At 32.2% G+C, this 12,939-nt stretch overlaps 1 protein-coding gene across 1 annotated transcript; it reads left to right on the forward strand.

Annotated features, from left to right (window-relative positions):
• The first annotated feature begins 2,113 nt into the window (after positions 1-2,113).
• Positions 2,114-6,751, forward strand: LOC107031166 (bifunctional TH2 protein, mitochondrial). The gene is made up of 6 exons (XM_027911794.1): positions 2,114-2,646; positions 2,754-2,862; positions 3,724-4,014; positions 4,135-4,549; positions 4,644-4,910; positions 5,806-6,751. Exons 1-6 carry the CDS (start codon positions 2,450-2,452, stop codon positions 6,216-6,218), a joined length of 1,692 nt encoding a protein of 563 aa, XP_027767595.1. The 5' UTR covers positions 2,114-2,449; the 3' UTR covers positions 6,219-6,751.
• Positions 6,752-12,939: the final 6,188 nt, after the last annotated feature.

Here is a 12,939-nt window from a genome sequence, read left to right on the forward strand (position 1 = left end):
TGATAGAGGATACATATGTTGTTCCAGAACTCATTAGTTCAATTGATAATTAAAATATTCGAGAATAATTGTGTTTTACTTCAAGTCATTTGAACACATTAGAAAACAATTGAGACCAACACACAATTTGTCTTCATTCCTTCAATCAAAATCATTATAATACGAACACAATTAAAGACATACAATAGAAAGGCCAATCAAAATCAACCAACAGTGTTTAAAAGGAACAAATTATGAGTGATTCAATGATTCAATAGGAAAATGACGTAGTTGCGATACCTGAGGGAAAAAAGCCAACAAATTTAGAGATCTATTTATGAGTTTGGCCATATATTAAGTTTTTAACATGCGTAACAACATAATATGAAAGCACATAATAGTTACAATCATAACATACATTACATATGATTAGTGGTGCTTCTAATTTTAATATCTAAAATATATCATGAAAATGAAAAGATTTTTATATCAAATATGACAAATAATAATGCTGCTTCAATAATTCTAGATAAAAATCTAGCAAAAAAATATTATTATTTAAAAATAATAATAATCTTTTTTGACAAATAAATAATTTTTGAAAAAACAAACTTATAAACTAAAAAACAATAACGCCTTAATTTTTTTTGAGTTATTTTAATTCAATTAATTAATATATTTGGCCATGGATCAATCCTGGCCCAACTTCGATGAAGCCTCGAGGACCAAAGATTTATTTTGGCCTAGCTTATAGACCCTAATTTTAAATAGACTTAAAAAATGTTATTCTAACTCTATCTCAATTATAACAAGTTGAATTAAATTGAGTTGGTCCCATGAGCTTGCAAGCCAATTTGATGACATAACTCATTTTAATGACTCTAAATATAAACATTATTGAGCTAATTTGCTATCAAAGATGTCATTTTTGTCCTATATCTAATAGTTATAGCCTTCTCCACATATTTAATAATGAACACTCAAATAAGTAATCTAATTGTATGAAAAAAAAGAATCAATAGTAATTTGGTCAACTCTAACATAATACTATTTATTTTTGTTTTGGCTTTTGAGATTTACAATATAATTAATAAGCAATTTATAATGAGATTGTGTGAGAAAAGAATCATAGTAATTTAATCCATTCAAACATTTGATTTATCTATTATTATAGGTAGACGATATTAATATTAGTCAATTTTGTAATATCAATCAATCGATTTATTGAATAATTTGTAAATAAACTATCAAACTAATAAAAATTATATCGTTCAACTTCATTCAAAAACAAAACTCAAGTTTCGATTTTTGACCATTTCATAGACTTAAATATTACTATTCATTTGTTTTGACCTGTGATATTAACAAAATCTACTATTATTAATTGTATGATAAAAGAATGTGATAGTAATAAGTTGGATTCACAAGGAAGAAGGGGTGAGAGGTGGGTAGTTTGAATTATAGTAAAGTAGCAGCCCGTAGGCAGACCATTATGAATTGTGGTGCAATGATAAAACTATTTATTTTAAGATAATATTTTAAAAGTAATAAATATAATAAAGTTATATATCTATAGTTTTGATAATTGCGCTGTATAGCTATATTTTTATTCGTTATGGATATTGCGGTTTATATAATCTGTTCGTTTGTATATTCCACTTGCGAAACTATAAATATGATAAGTATATACATGATATATTTATACATTTTTCAAAACGAACTTGTATATTTCGTTTGCCAATATATAAACAAGTTAATTTATTATGAATTTTTTTGTAAATCGTATAAAAATAACTAGGGTAAACATATACAAAACTCTGAATTTATAAATTCAAAACCAAATTATACAAATTCTGAATTTATAATCAGACGATTAACAAGAATTGAGGAAACTACAACCGTAAATTACATTTTTCTTAAATCGTAACTATAGTATCTAAATAGGCTAAATGGTTACTAGTCTACATAAGTTTCCTTTATTTTAATTTAGCGATAAAATTTTATTGAGAATATCACCCCAAATAATTTATATATATGCTATTTGAATTTAGTCGAACTCCGAGTAAGTAGAAAAATTCAAAAAAGGAGAGAGTAGGACCCTTCCGTATGGTGTACCTGCAAGTTGCTTGCTTCGTTGCCACCACCGCATTTAGCGCCCCCTTTTTACATCCCCACAACCTCCATTCAACTCTTTGATTCCTTCCTCATCCTCTTCTTCTTCCTTCTTTCATCATCTCTATACTTTCTTTGGTCAGAGACGACCTGTGACCAACTCAAACTTAGTCTTCTCACAAACAAACGCGCATTCCCTCCCCCCCATTTCTCCCTTTTACACCAAATCTATAAGAAAAATCGACTCTTTCTCACGTCTACCACACACCCTTTTCGTCTTTTTTCAAACAAAGTTGCCGATCTTGAATTGCTGCTCTTACTTGTTGTGACAACCTCAGATTAGTTTGATAAGTTGGAGATGATAATGGAAGGATTTCAAGCAACCCCAGATGATGGTGGGATAGCAAAGAGGCTTTGGGTCAAGTTCAAAAACGAATCTTTATGTGCTCTTTATACTCCTTTTATCGTTTGTTTGGCATCTGGGACTTTAGATTCAAAATCATTTCTTCACTGTATCTCTCAAGATGTCTATTTTCTTCAAGCTTTTGCTCACGCGTAAGACCCCTTTTCCCCCCTCACTTTATTATATCGCTATTTATTAATTTGGTATTGAAGGGAAATTCTGGTTGCTGATTTCTATGGAATATGTTCATTGATTATAGATATGAGCTGGCGGAGGATTATGCTGATGATGATGAAGATAAGGAAGCTATTCGTGTAATGAGAAAGCGTGTGTTAAGGAAGCTTAAAGATCAAGATGATCTTGTTCGGGTAAGTTACACACCTATGCATAAGAATTTCCCCTATCTGGTTAATTTCTCTTGCTCATATTGAAATTGATACACCAACATAGGATGAAAGCAAATGATGGTACCAACTAGTTGATTAACACTTAGTAAATGATGATCTTATTAGGATTAAGGCTCAAGTGTTGATTGCTATATAAACTTATTGTCTTGTTAGAGATTTGTATTGTAGTTTAATGTTGGGTTAGTGTGAGATCTGGAATTGAGGCATAGGCGTGTTTGGTATTAAGGAACATGTTTTTTTTAAAAAAATAAATGGTTTCTTACTATTTTCTAGTGTTTGCTAAGTAAGCATAAGATATTGTCCCAAAAACATTTGTATATAATCTATTCAAACACTATGGAGGGAGGAGAGGGGGAAGGATGTGGTGGTGGGATGGGGACTATGGGGATGGAGATGGGCGGAAAGGAGACAATCAGACATCTTTCTCATTTAGGAACTTGTTTTTCAGTAGTTTAATTGAATACATGAATTTTGACGGATAAACTGTTGATCTAGTAGTTTATCTCTTGGTGCTAATTTGGGGGTACTACTAGAAGATTTTTTTAGGGTTAGAAGCTCACTCTTTTACGTGTTCATAAGATGTGAAGTGAAATATGACAAAGAGAAGAAAAATGAGAGTCCAGTGGTTTGATGGGTTGTTGTACACTTACTGGAACCTCTTCAAAATGTTTTGATTTTTTCCGAAGAATGGATAAAGTCTAAAAAGCGACTGTTCTTGCATTAATCATATCAGCTTGTTGTAGAGCTGTCTGTAGTCCATACTGTCAGTATTATTTATTGGTAATGTCCATCTTCAGTTTTTAAGGATATATCATAATGCAGGAATGGGGCTTTGAACTTCCAGAAGTTAGCACCTGTGACAGTGCCACAGTTAGATACACTGACTTTTTGCTGGCCACAGCAGCAGGAAAAGTTGAAGGGGAGAAAGGTCGTGGTAAAATTGTGACTCCTTTTGAGAAGACGAGACTTGCTGCCTATGCACTTAGCGCAATTGCACCCTGTATGAGGCTTTACAGCTTTCTTAGCAAGGAGATTAAGGCTGTTCTAGTCCGTGAAGAGAGCAATAACATCTATGAGAGATGGATCGACTGTCTATGTTCAGAAAGTTTTGAGGTGTGTTTGATTCTTAAGGAATGCATTATTTTTTGTTTTTATAGGGTTTTCTTAACCAAATGGCAGGTAACTCTAGTTGGAATTCGTCTAACTGCTCTCTTGTAATGATTTTGTACTTAGGCAAATGCTTCAAGGATTGAGGACTTGCTGGATAAACTAAGCGTTACCTTGACTGGCGAGGAACTTGATGTTGTGGAAAAGCTATATCACCAAGCTATGAAACTTGAATTGGAATTCATTGCTTCTCAGTCAATTACTCAATCCACTATAACCCCCATTTCTCAAGTCCAAGAGCCAGCAGAATGCAATCTTACTCTGTTTTGTGATTTTGACATGACCTGCAGTGCTGTTGATTCCTCTGCTCTTTTGGCAGATGTTGCTATCATTGCAGCAGCAAAGACTGACCTGGAAGATTGTGAATCCCCATATGTTCATATTTCTGCAGCTGATCTTCGGACTACTTGGAGCAATCTTTCCAGCAAGTATATTGAGGAATATGAGCAATGCATAGAAAGCATCAGTCCTAGTGAAACAGGTATGTAGTCTTCATCTATTCTTTTTGTAGATGCCTCTTTTTAGCATAATATTACGGCAATGAGAAGCCCTAAGACATCTCCAATTTATCGCAGTTGGGAGGTTTGATTATGAGGGTCTGTGTAAAGCACTAGTGCAGCTATCTAATTTTGAAAGTAGAGCAAATGATATGGTGGTTCATTCTGGTGTATTAAGAGGGTTGAGTCAGGAAGACATAAAACGGGTTGGGGAGCACCTCGTCTTCCAAAACGGTTGCAAAAATATTTTACAAGAAATTTTGGGACGTGAAAACATGCATGCTGATGTTCATATACTGTCATATTGCTGGTCTGGAGATCTCATCAGATCAGCTTTTTCTTCAGGTATGCTTGTTTCAGCTTATTGCCTGATCATACACTTCATTGAGTTTTATATTTTCAGATTAGGCATTATATCATCAAAGTCACCAATATGAAAGTTTTTGAGTGCTGAATAGTGGATATCTCGCTTTATAAAGATGACATATTAAGATAATCCACGCAAGAGATCTCAATGAGGGATAGAGAATTCACAGGGAAAGATGATTATGCATCTCATTGAAGGAGAAAGTACGAGTAGAGACTAATAGGAATTTTCTAAGGTTGATCACCAAAGTGAGTAGCTTTCACTCCATTAAATAATTTGCTGCAGAGCACAAAGCAATGGAAACATCTCCAGTATGTAATAAACTAGCTGGCTGAATGTGATCAAAACAGGAAATCAAATTCATTTTCTTGTACGTACCCAAAAATTGTACAAAATGCACACAGGGATAGTGGATAATAATGCCTGGTATTCTGTAGTTTAATCAAATAGTGCAGATGTGAGCACTAATGAGATATAAAAGAACTTGTGAATGGAACTAGGTTGTGTACCTATAGATGTGGATATCCTCTTCTTTTTTTGATGAAGTAATGATATTTCATTGAAAAACATCAAGAAGATGAATTATTGCAACTTATAAGGCAGAAGTACTAAAGTGTACAAGTAAGAGTTAGACAATCCCTTTACAATGTATCTATATATGACTAGGGAGCTAACAAAATCCAAAAGTCAGTTTAACTTGATCCAGCAAAAAAGGTTGTGTAAACATTTAGTTTTGGGAGAGTGATTTGGAGTTGATATTCCATCATACTCCTATGGACAGAGAAAATTATGCTATCTGGAATTCTTTTCTGTTAGATATGTATTGATTTCTTCAACTTTAAGCTGTTGGTTGATATTCTCTCCCATTAACAGGGGCCTTACCAGAGTTACATGTGCACTCAAATGAGTTACCTTATGAAGGATCTGTTACCACTGGCGACATGATTAAGAAGATGGAATCTCCTATGGACAAGCTTCAAGCCTTTAACGACATCCTGAAGTCCCGTGAGAATAATGGCAAACATACTACAGTTTACGTTGGAGGTTCAGTTGGTGACTTTCTTTGCCTGCTCAATGCAGATGTGGGCATTGTGATTGGTATGAGTGCTGGCCTCAAGAGACTAGGCGACCAGTTTGGTGTTTCCTTTGTTCCTTTGTTCTCTGGTTTGGTAACAAAACAGAGAGGACTGGCTGAAGGTAGCTGTTCTGGTTGGACGGGGATGTCTGGTATTCTTTACACTGTCTCCAGTTGGGATGAGATACATGCATTCATTTTGGGATTATAGACTTCCAAGTCCCCAGCTGGAGGCATACGTCACAGAGATCTGGGGGTCGGTAAGTTTGTCTGAAAATAACAAGCATTTAGATAGGTTATATATCATCTAACATGTGGCTAATCGAAGTAGATTCCCATGTTGTCAGTTCTTGATCACTTTTTCGTCGAGGACTAGTAGCCTGTGTCAAGTTGTACTCTAGTGGGTGTTTTTTTATAGGGCCCAAGGCTTATAGTTTGTTTTCTTTGTGCTACTCACCTCTAGTCCAGCGCATCGGCTTCTTGTTTCTAGCAGGCTGATTACTTTTCTCAAGCTTTTAAGAGAGAGAGAAGAATGAGACTCATTGAGGGAGTGCTTATAGTGAATTTTTTTTGTGTAAATCCTGAATGTGAGGTGATTTTATTAAGGAATCTCATTTTCAGGATATTGTTGCTTCACATATATTTTTAGTTAAAGGCAACATGGAAATGTCATTTGTTTTATCAAGTTTGTTTATTTACTTGTAAACTGAACAAATTGGTTTGAACTATTGTTTTTTGTTATCATTTTTTCCCTGGAGTAATGAATTAATTATGGGGAATGTATCACTTCCTCAGTTGTTAAATGTTTATCTCAATGGATGTGTTGTTTCCCCAAAGTGGTTTTGTGGTATATGGTAAATTAGCTAGTTTGTTTTACTAGTCATTTATAAAAGCAGAGCTACCACCATTTTGTCATTGAATATTCAAGATAAATGAGACACTCAGGTCGGCTCAATGAAATCGAAGGCCTAAAGCGAAATTTCAATTAGAGGCCTAAACTTTAAAAAATCTTCATACACATTTTTTTTATTAAAAAAGCTTGCATTTTAAATGCGAAGTATACTTATTATTTTTTTATAAATAATTTATTCGATTTCTTTTTCAATTATTAGCTATAGATAAGATTTTATCAATTTAACATTGGAAAATATTTGCTTATTCAGACAATTATTATATAAATTGTTAACATTGAATTTGATTCAAGAAGTTGATAATTTTGTATGCCCCACATTTTACTATGCTTGTTGAAAATCTAAGAAGAAATAGAAAAAGAATTTTCAATTCACTTTGCTCAACACTTTTTGACTATTGATTCATATTTTTGATACAGTATTACTCTAACTTATCAAAAATTTAAAGAAGAGAGTGTAAAAAGAGTTGAAAGAATAAAATAATGTGAATATTAGCATAGAAACCGTGAGAAAATAAAACAATTCTTCTTGATTTCTTCTATTTAAATAGGATTAAAGAGAATAAAATAATATATACATCATTTATTATTGATAAAAAATTGAGGCCCCCTAAAATTAGAGGCCTAGGCCATTGCCTTATTCGAATAGGCATAGAGCGGCCCTGGAGACACTATGGTTGGAAGGAAAATGATTTTCTAGAAAAAGTCTTTTCAGAAAATAAGTAGATTTTTTATTTATTTTTTTAGTATTTGATAAATAAATACTCCTTTCATTTCAAAAAGGCAAAAAGAATGACATTTTCTTTTTAGTCTATTTAAAAAAGAATGACCTCTTTTTTTTTTGTAATATTTTAATTTCAGCTTTCCACGTGACATGTTTAAGGCCACAAGATCAAGATAACTTTTGTATATTTAACCTAATTTTAATTTAGGACCATAGGTCATTCTTTGTGAAACGGAGGAAGTAAGAAAATATTATCCCAAATATATTTATATGTTGTTAGCAAGTGGCGGGGGTGGGATGGTCAAGGGGTGGGGGTTGTGATCAGAGGGGTGCGGAGGAAACAATAAATTTTGGAAGATTATCCATGCAATTCGTTTTTCCTATTTCCATTAAGAAAATTATATTCTTCGTTTTTAAGAAATTTATTTTAAAAAAAAATAGTATTTCGACCAACTAAATATATAGAGAAATTGGTTTCTTCCTTCTAATGTTTGGATTATTTTCCTCATAGAACTGTAAAGTCAAATTTTAAAGAAAAGTATTGAAAATATGTTGAGCTTGACATAAATTATTAGTTTCGTACTTAAACTGTTGATAGCATTGGAGAACCCCTTCTACTTGACAAAATTAAATTTAAATATACCTCTGATCTGCCATGTAACATAATAAGTGGTCACAAACTCTTGTAGAGCATCAAACGCTTAATAAAAAAATTGAGAAATGATTGAAACACTCCTAAATTTGGCGAGAACCTAAGATTGTACTTTACCGATATTATAAAATGAGAGTGTATTTAAGTTTCATTAATCAAAGTAAAAAAATATTTTTAAGGCTATTAACAATTTAAGAATAACTCTGATAATTCGTGTTGAATTTAAAAGTATTTTTAATTACTTTTTCTCTAAATGTTATGGACATGTTCTCTACGATGTCTTAAAAGCATTAAAATAAGATTCACAAATTGATTGTTCTATAGTCTAGTGTCTGCTTTGTGGAAGTACTTGGCAATAATGCCATGACTTTAAAAAGATAGCAAACCGAAAGCTAGCAAATAAACTAAAGTTAATATTAAGTGTGAAATTTTTTTGTGTGATTTTTTATATTAGTATTTAGGTTAATTTGAACGCATTTCAAAAACATGATTTTTTTATATATTAATATAAGTGTGAAAACTTAGACAAACATGAATTTAATTTATTGTCATTATTAAGATTTGGGACACTTTCTTTTATCTTTAAAATAATGGCATCATTATTAGTTCTAGTATCAAGTATTGTTCTTTAATTATGAGGTTAAACACTTTCTAAACAAAAAAATTAGATGTGTTAATCCCCCCCTTATAATCTTAACGAAGGGCATTTTTTTCATGGAAATAATATGTATTAAATTTACACCACTTTTTCTTATATTTTTAATTTATTGGGATCATGTTAGTGAGTAAGTCTATTTGTAGTGCATGTGGCACATGTAGAGCCACTGTGATTTTGGTTTTGTTTTTTCATCAATCATTCAATTCTCTCTCTTTGGGAATATAATTAACAAAACTTTAAAACCTTTGGGATGTATAGAAAGTACATTTAACCCCATGTGGATGCTCCCACTCCCATCTATCCCATACATCAAATCATTGAGAATCAATCTTATAATTTTAAATAATTTATCTTTCTCTAAACATATTTAGATCACCGAATGTGAGTGTCCAATGACTACCTAGATTAATTATACTTCTATAGCGGGTCAAGTCGAATATAAATCTGTCGAAAATTAATGAGGTGAAAATGGATAAAATATTTAACTTGACTTATATTTGATATGGATAAAACTAGATAATATGTGTGTTCATATTACCTATATTATCCATTGCTTTTTACATTATGTAGAGAATACTTTTATTTAAAGGTTTTTTTCTTATTCTTTTCTCCTTTTAGCGTGTGTTTGATATGAAGGAGAATATTTTCATGTTTATATTGAAAGTTTTTTCTTTGGAAAATGTTTGGTCCTGAATCGAGGTCGAGATCAGGTCTAGAAAAGATTTTTTATTTTTAGTTAGAGAGTAGAAAATATTTTTCAAGGAAAATAATTTCTAATTCGAAAATCAACCTCGATAATTGATTCAGTACTCGACCTAGACACTTGCATCACCTTCGACATTATTGAAGGAAGGGGGCTCGACCTGAAGCCTTTAAATAGAGTCCCATCCGCCTCCCCGGTTCCACGCGTCCTTACTAGTAAAGGCTCCCATTGAGAGAAGCAGAAATTGTTGAGTGAGCGATCTGGCCTCTAGCCCTTCAATGATGGATTTGTCTTCAAAAAATTCCCGACCTCGGTAGAAAACGAACGGCGGCGTGAATACGACTCAGACAATTGATCGGGATCTGACCTCGACACCTAACTTCGACCCTTGACTCGGGGTCCGACATTCATATCATGGTACGACCACGATGACGGATCTAGATCCAACCTCGACATCCGACTTGGGACTTAAGCCTAACTCCTGACTCAAGCCCCTACATTTGAATAAGACTCGACACCCGACTTAGGTCCCGACATTTAGACTAAGACTTGATTCCCCACTCCTGAACTAAGACCTGACACCCAAACCAAGACCCCATCTCGACACTCGACATAAGACTCGACTCTCGCAACTGTGATCCGACTCCGACTCTCGACTCTCGACTCGGGACCTAACCTTTGAATTGGAACCTAACCTTGACACTCGACTCAAAATTTGACACCAACTCCTACTCAGAATCCCACCTCAACACTTGACTCAGGACACGACACGTAACTCGAGATCAGACCTTAAATCCTCACTCGAGACGCGACACCTAAATTGGGATTTGAGTTCAACTCAATCCAAGAATTTGATCTCAAATCAAGATCGGAAGTCGGTTTCTGAATCAAGAATTTGGACTCGAATTTCGGCTTAGCATAAAAGATTAGTACACAGGACTTGAATTAGGATGGGAAGTTGAATTGTGAGATTGAAAAAAAGTTTTGAAAAATGTTTTCCTTACTGCTTGGAGATAAGTCATTTTCCTTAAATTTGAGGAAAATAAGTTACTACTGACTTATTCAAAATATTTATAAAATGTTGGGATATTTTATTTCCCTAGAAGTAATACCATTAATTTGTTATAATAATAACACAAAATTTGATGATTTTTTTACAAAATTATCTACAAATTCTTGTGATTCTCAACATGTGATGTCATTAGTAATAAAATGAAATTAAGAAGTTAAACTATGAAAATAGGGGGGAATAATGGAAATGTCTTAACATGATTTATCTGTCTAATAAATAATTGGATAGGAAGATGCAGTTTCACATGAGCCCCTCAATACTTTGAGAAGGCAAGAAAACACAGTACCTAACAAAGTCACACACTACTCACTACCTATTATTTTTATATTATAATTCAAAGAAAAATACCTCAAATGCTCCCACATGATTCCATGTGAATTTTTTCATGTTTTCTCCTTTGTTTTACTCTTATTTTTAATTTAATTAATACATGTACACTTGTTTCCTCCATTTTTCCTATCTCTTAATTTTATCTCCTTTTAATTTAACTAACTTTCTATTCATTTGACTATCCTTCAATATAAGGGAAGGGTCATGTATTCAGATTCAGATAAAAAAAAAAGTTTCAAACACCTCTATATATGTAAAATTTGCGATCATAATAATTGAAAAAGACGTAATAAAATTTTTTTTATCTAATTTAAACGACTCACATCATAATAATAACAGTATAGCTTTAATTCCAAACATGATATGCTCATACTATTTCATTTATTTGTGTCAATGTGTGTATGAGCCACTTGGTTACAATTTTTTCTCTTTGTGTTAGATTTTTGATTTTTACCTCTTAATTTGGAATAGAAGTTTCTTGGGATCCAGATCAATAAATGAAACAGAAAACGAGGTGGGTAGGGTCTTTTAACTAACTTTAGAAAAGAAATAAGTAATTTTAGAAAGTCATCTTGTGGCCACTTTGTACTTTGTCTAATCTAAAGAAGGCGTAATGTATAAATATATCAAGAGAAGACATTAAACTTCAACAATTAAACATACACGTCAAGTGATATGACATTGACATAATATATGTAGAATATATTCATTATTACATAGTGCATAGGGCATGTATATTTATACAAATTTAAATATGTACTCTTACATATTCAAAGTTGAAATACATAAATATCGAACGAGACTAAATTAAATAACATGTTTATATATTATATCAAACAAAATGAAGTTTCAAGTCATATGCATGATTGATTATAAAAATACTTATAGAAAAACCATAGCTCGGTGTACAATAATTCCAGTTTCATTAAGAGTTTCAAAAAAACTAACAATCTACCATAATATACAAAAGGCATAATACATAAATATCCCCTTTAACTTGACTTAAATTACATTTATGCCCTTCAAATTTAGGTGTGCATAATAGACACTTAAACTTGTATAAAGTTGAACAAATAGACACATATGTCCTACATGACATCCTACAAGTCATTTTTTGTCCTACGTGTTTCGTTTCAAGTAGTACTCATGTGTCTACTTGTTCAAGTTTATACAAGTTTAAGTATCTGTTTGTGCATACCAAAGTTGAAGAACATAAATGTGAAATAAAACCAAGTTAAAGGGCTCATTTATGTATTATGCCTATACAAACAATATTAATGATTATTTCCACATTAAATATTTATACAAGTAAAAAAACATAAATCAACAACCTTGTTAAACTTCTAACTAATGTATTATCACGTGTTAAACAATATTTTATATGATAAAATTTTTTACACTGTCAATATATATATAATGTTTTTTGAATGGTTATGTTTGTCATCAATTAAAAACTATCTTGTTAAACTTTAGAATTTAAAAAAAAAAGGGTAAGTGAAAACATTAAGAATGGAATGGAGTAACCTTTACTCGTAATTAATCTTGAAATCTTTGTCATTCACATGAGTTAACAATACCTTTGTCCCAAAGAAAAAGCTGCCTTTTCCCTATATTCTCTCACTATACACACTTTTTCCTCATCCACCATCTAGCTAAATTAACCCTTTTTTTAAAATAATAATAATAATAATAATTAATTTGATACAATTCATTACTCTTTTTTGACAATAGAAACCAACTTCACACATAAATATGTGATAGCTATAGAAGCTATGCCTTAATCTCAAATAAATTAAATATCATTTACATCGCTACATTTAATATAGAAATTACATTTCAATCCCAAATATATTAGAAATCGTCCACATCGCTACATTTAAGTG

Source organism: Solanum pennellii, chromosome 9 (genome assembly GCF_001406875.1).
Source record: "Solanum pennellii chromosome 9, SPENNV200".
Lineage (NCBI taxonomy): Eukaryota > Viridiplantae > Streptophyta > Magnoliopsida > Solanales > Solanaceae > Solanum > Solanum pennellii.

Bases quoted from the DNA above. Each gene is read 5' to 3' on its own strand.
- LOC107031166 (XM_027911794.1), top strand. From the start codon at position 2,450: ATGATAATGGAAGGATTTCAAGCAACCCCAGATGATGGTGGGATAGCA. The intron at 4,550-4,643 runs GTATGTAGTCTT...AATTTATCGCAG, and splicing joins CATCAGTCCTAGTGAAACAG to TTGGGAGGTTTGATTATGAG. The intron at 4,911-5,805 runs GTATGCTTGTTT...TCCCATTAACAG, and splicing joins CAGATCAGCTTTTTCTTCAG to GGGCCTTACCAGAGTTACAT.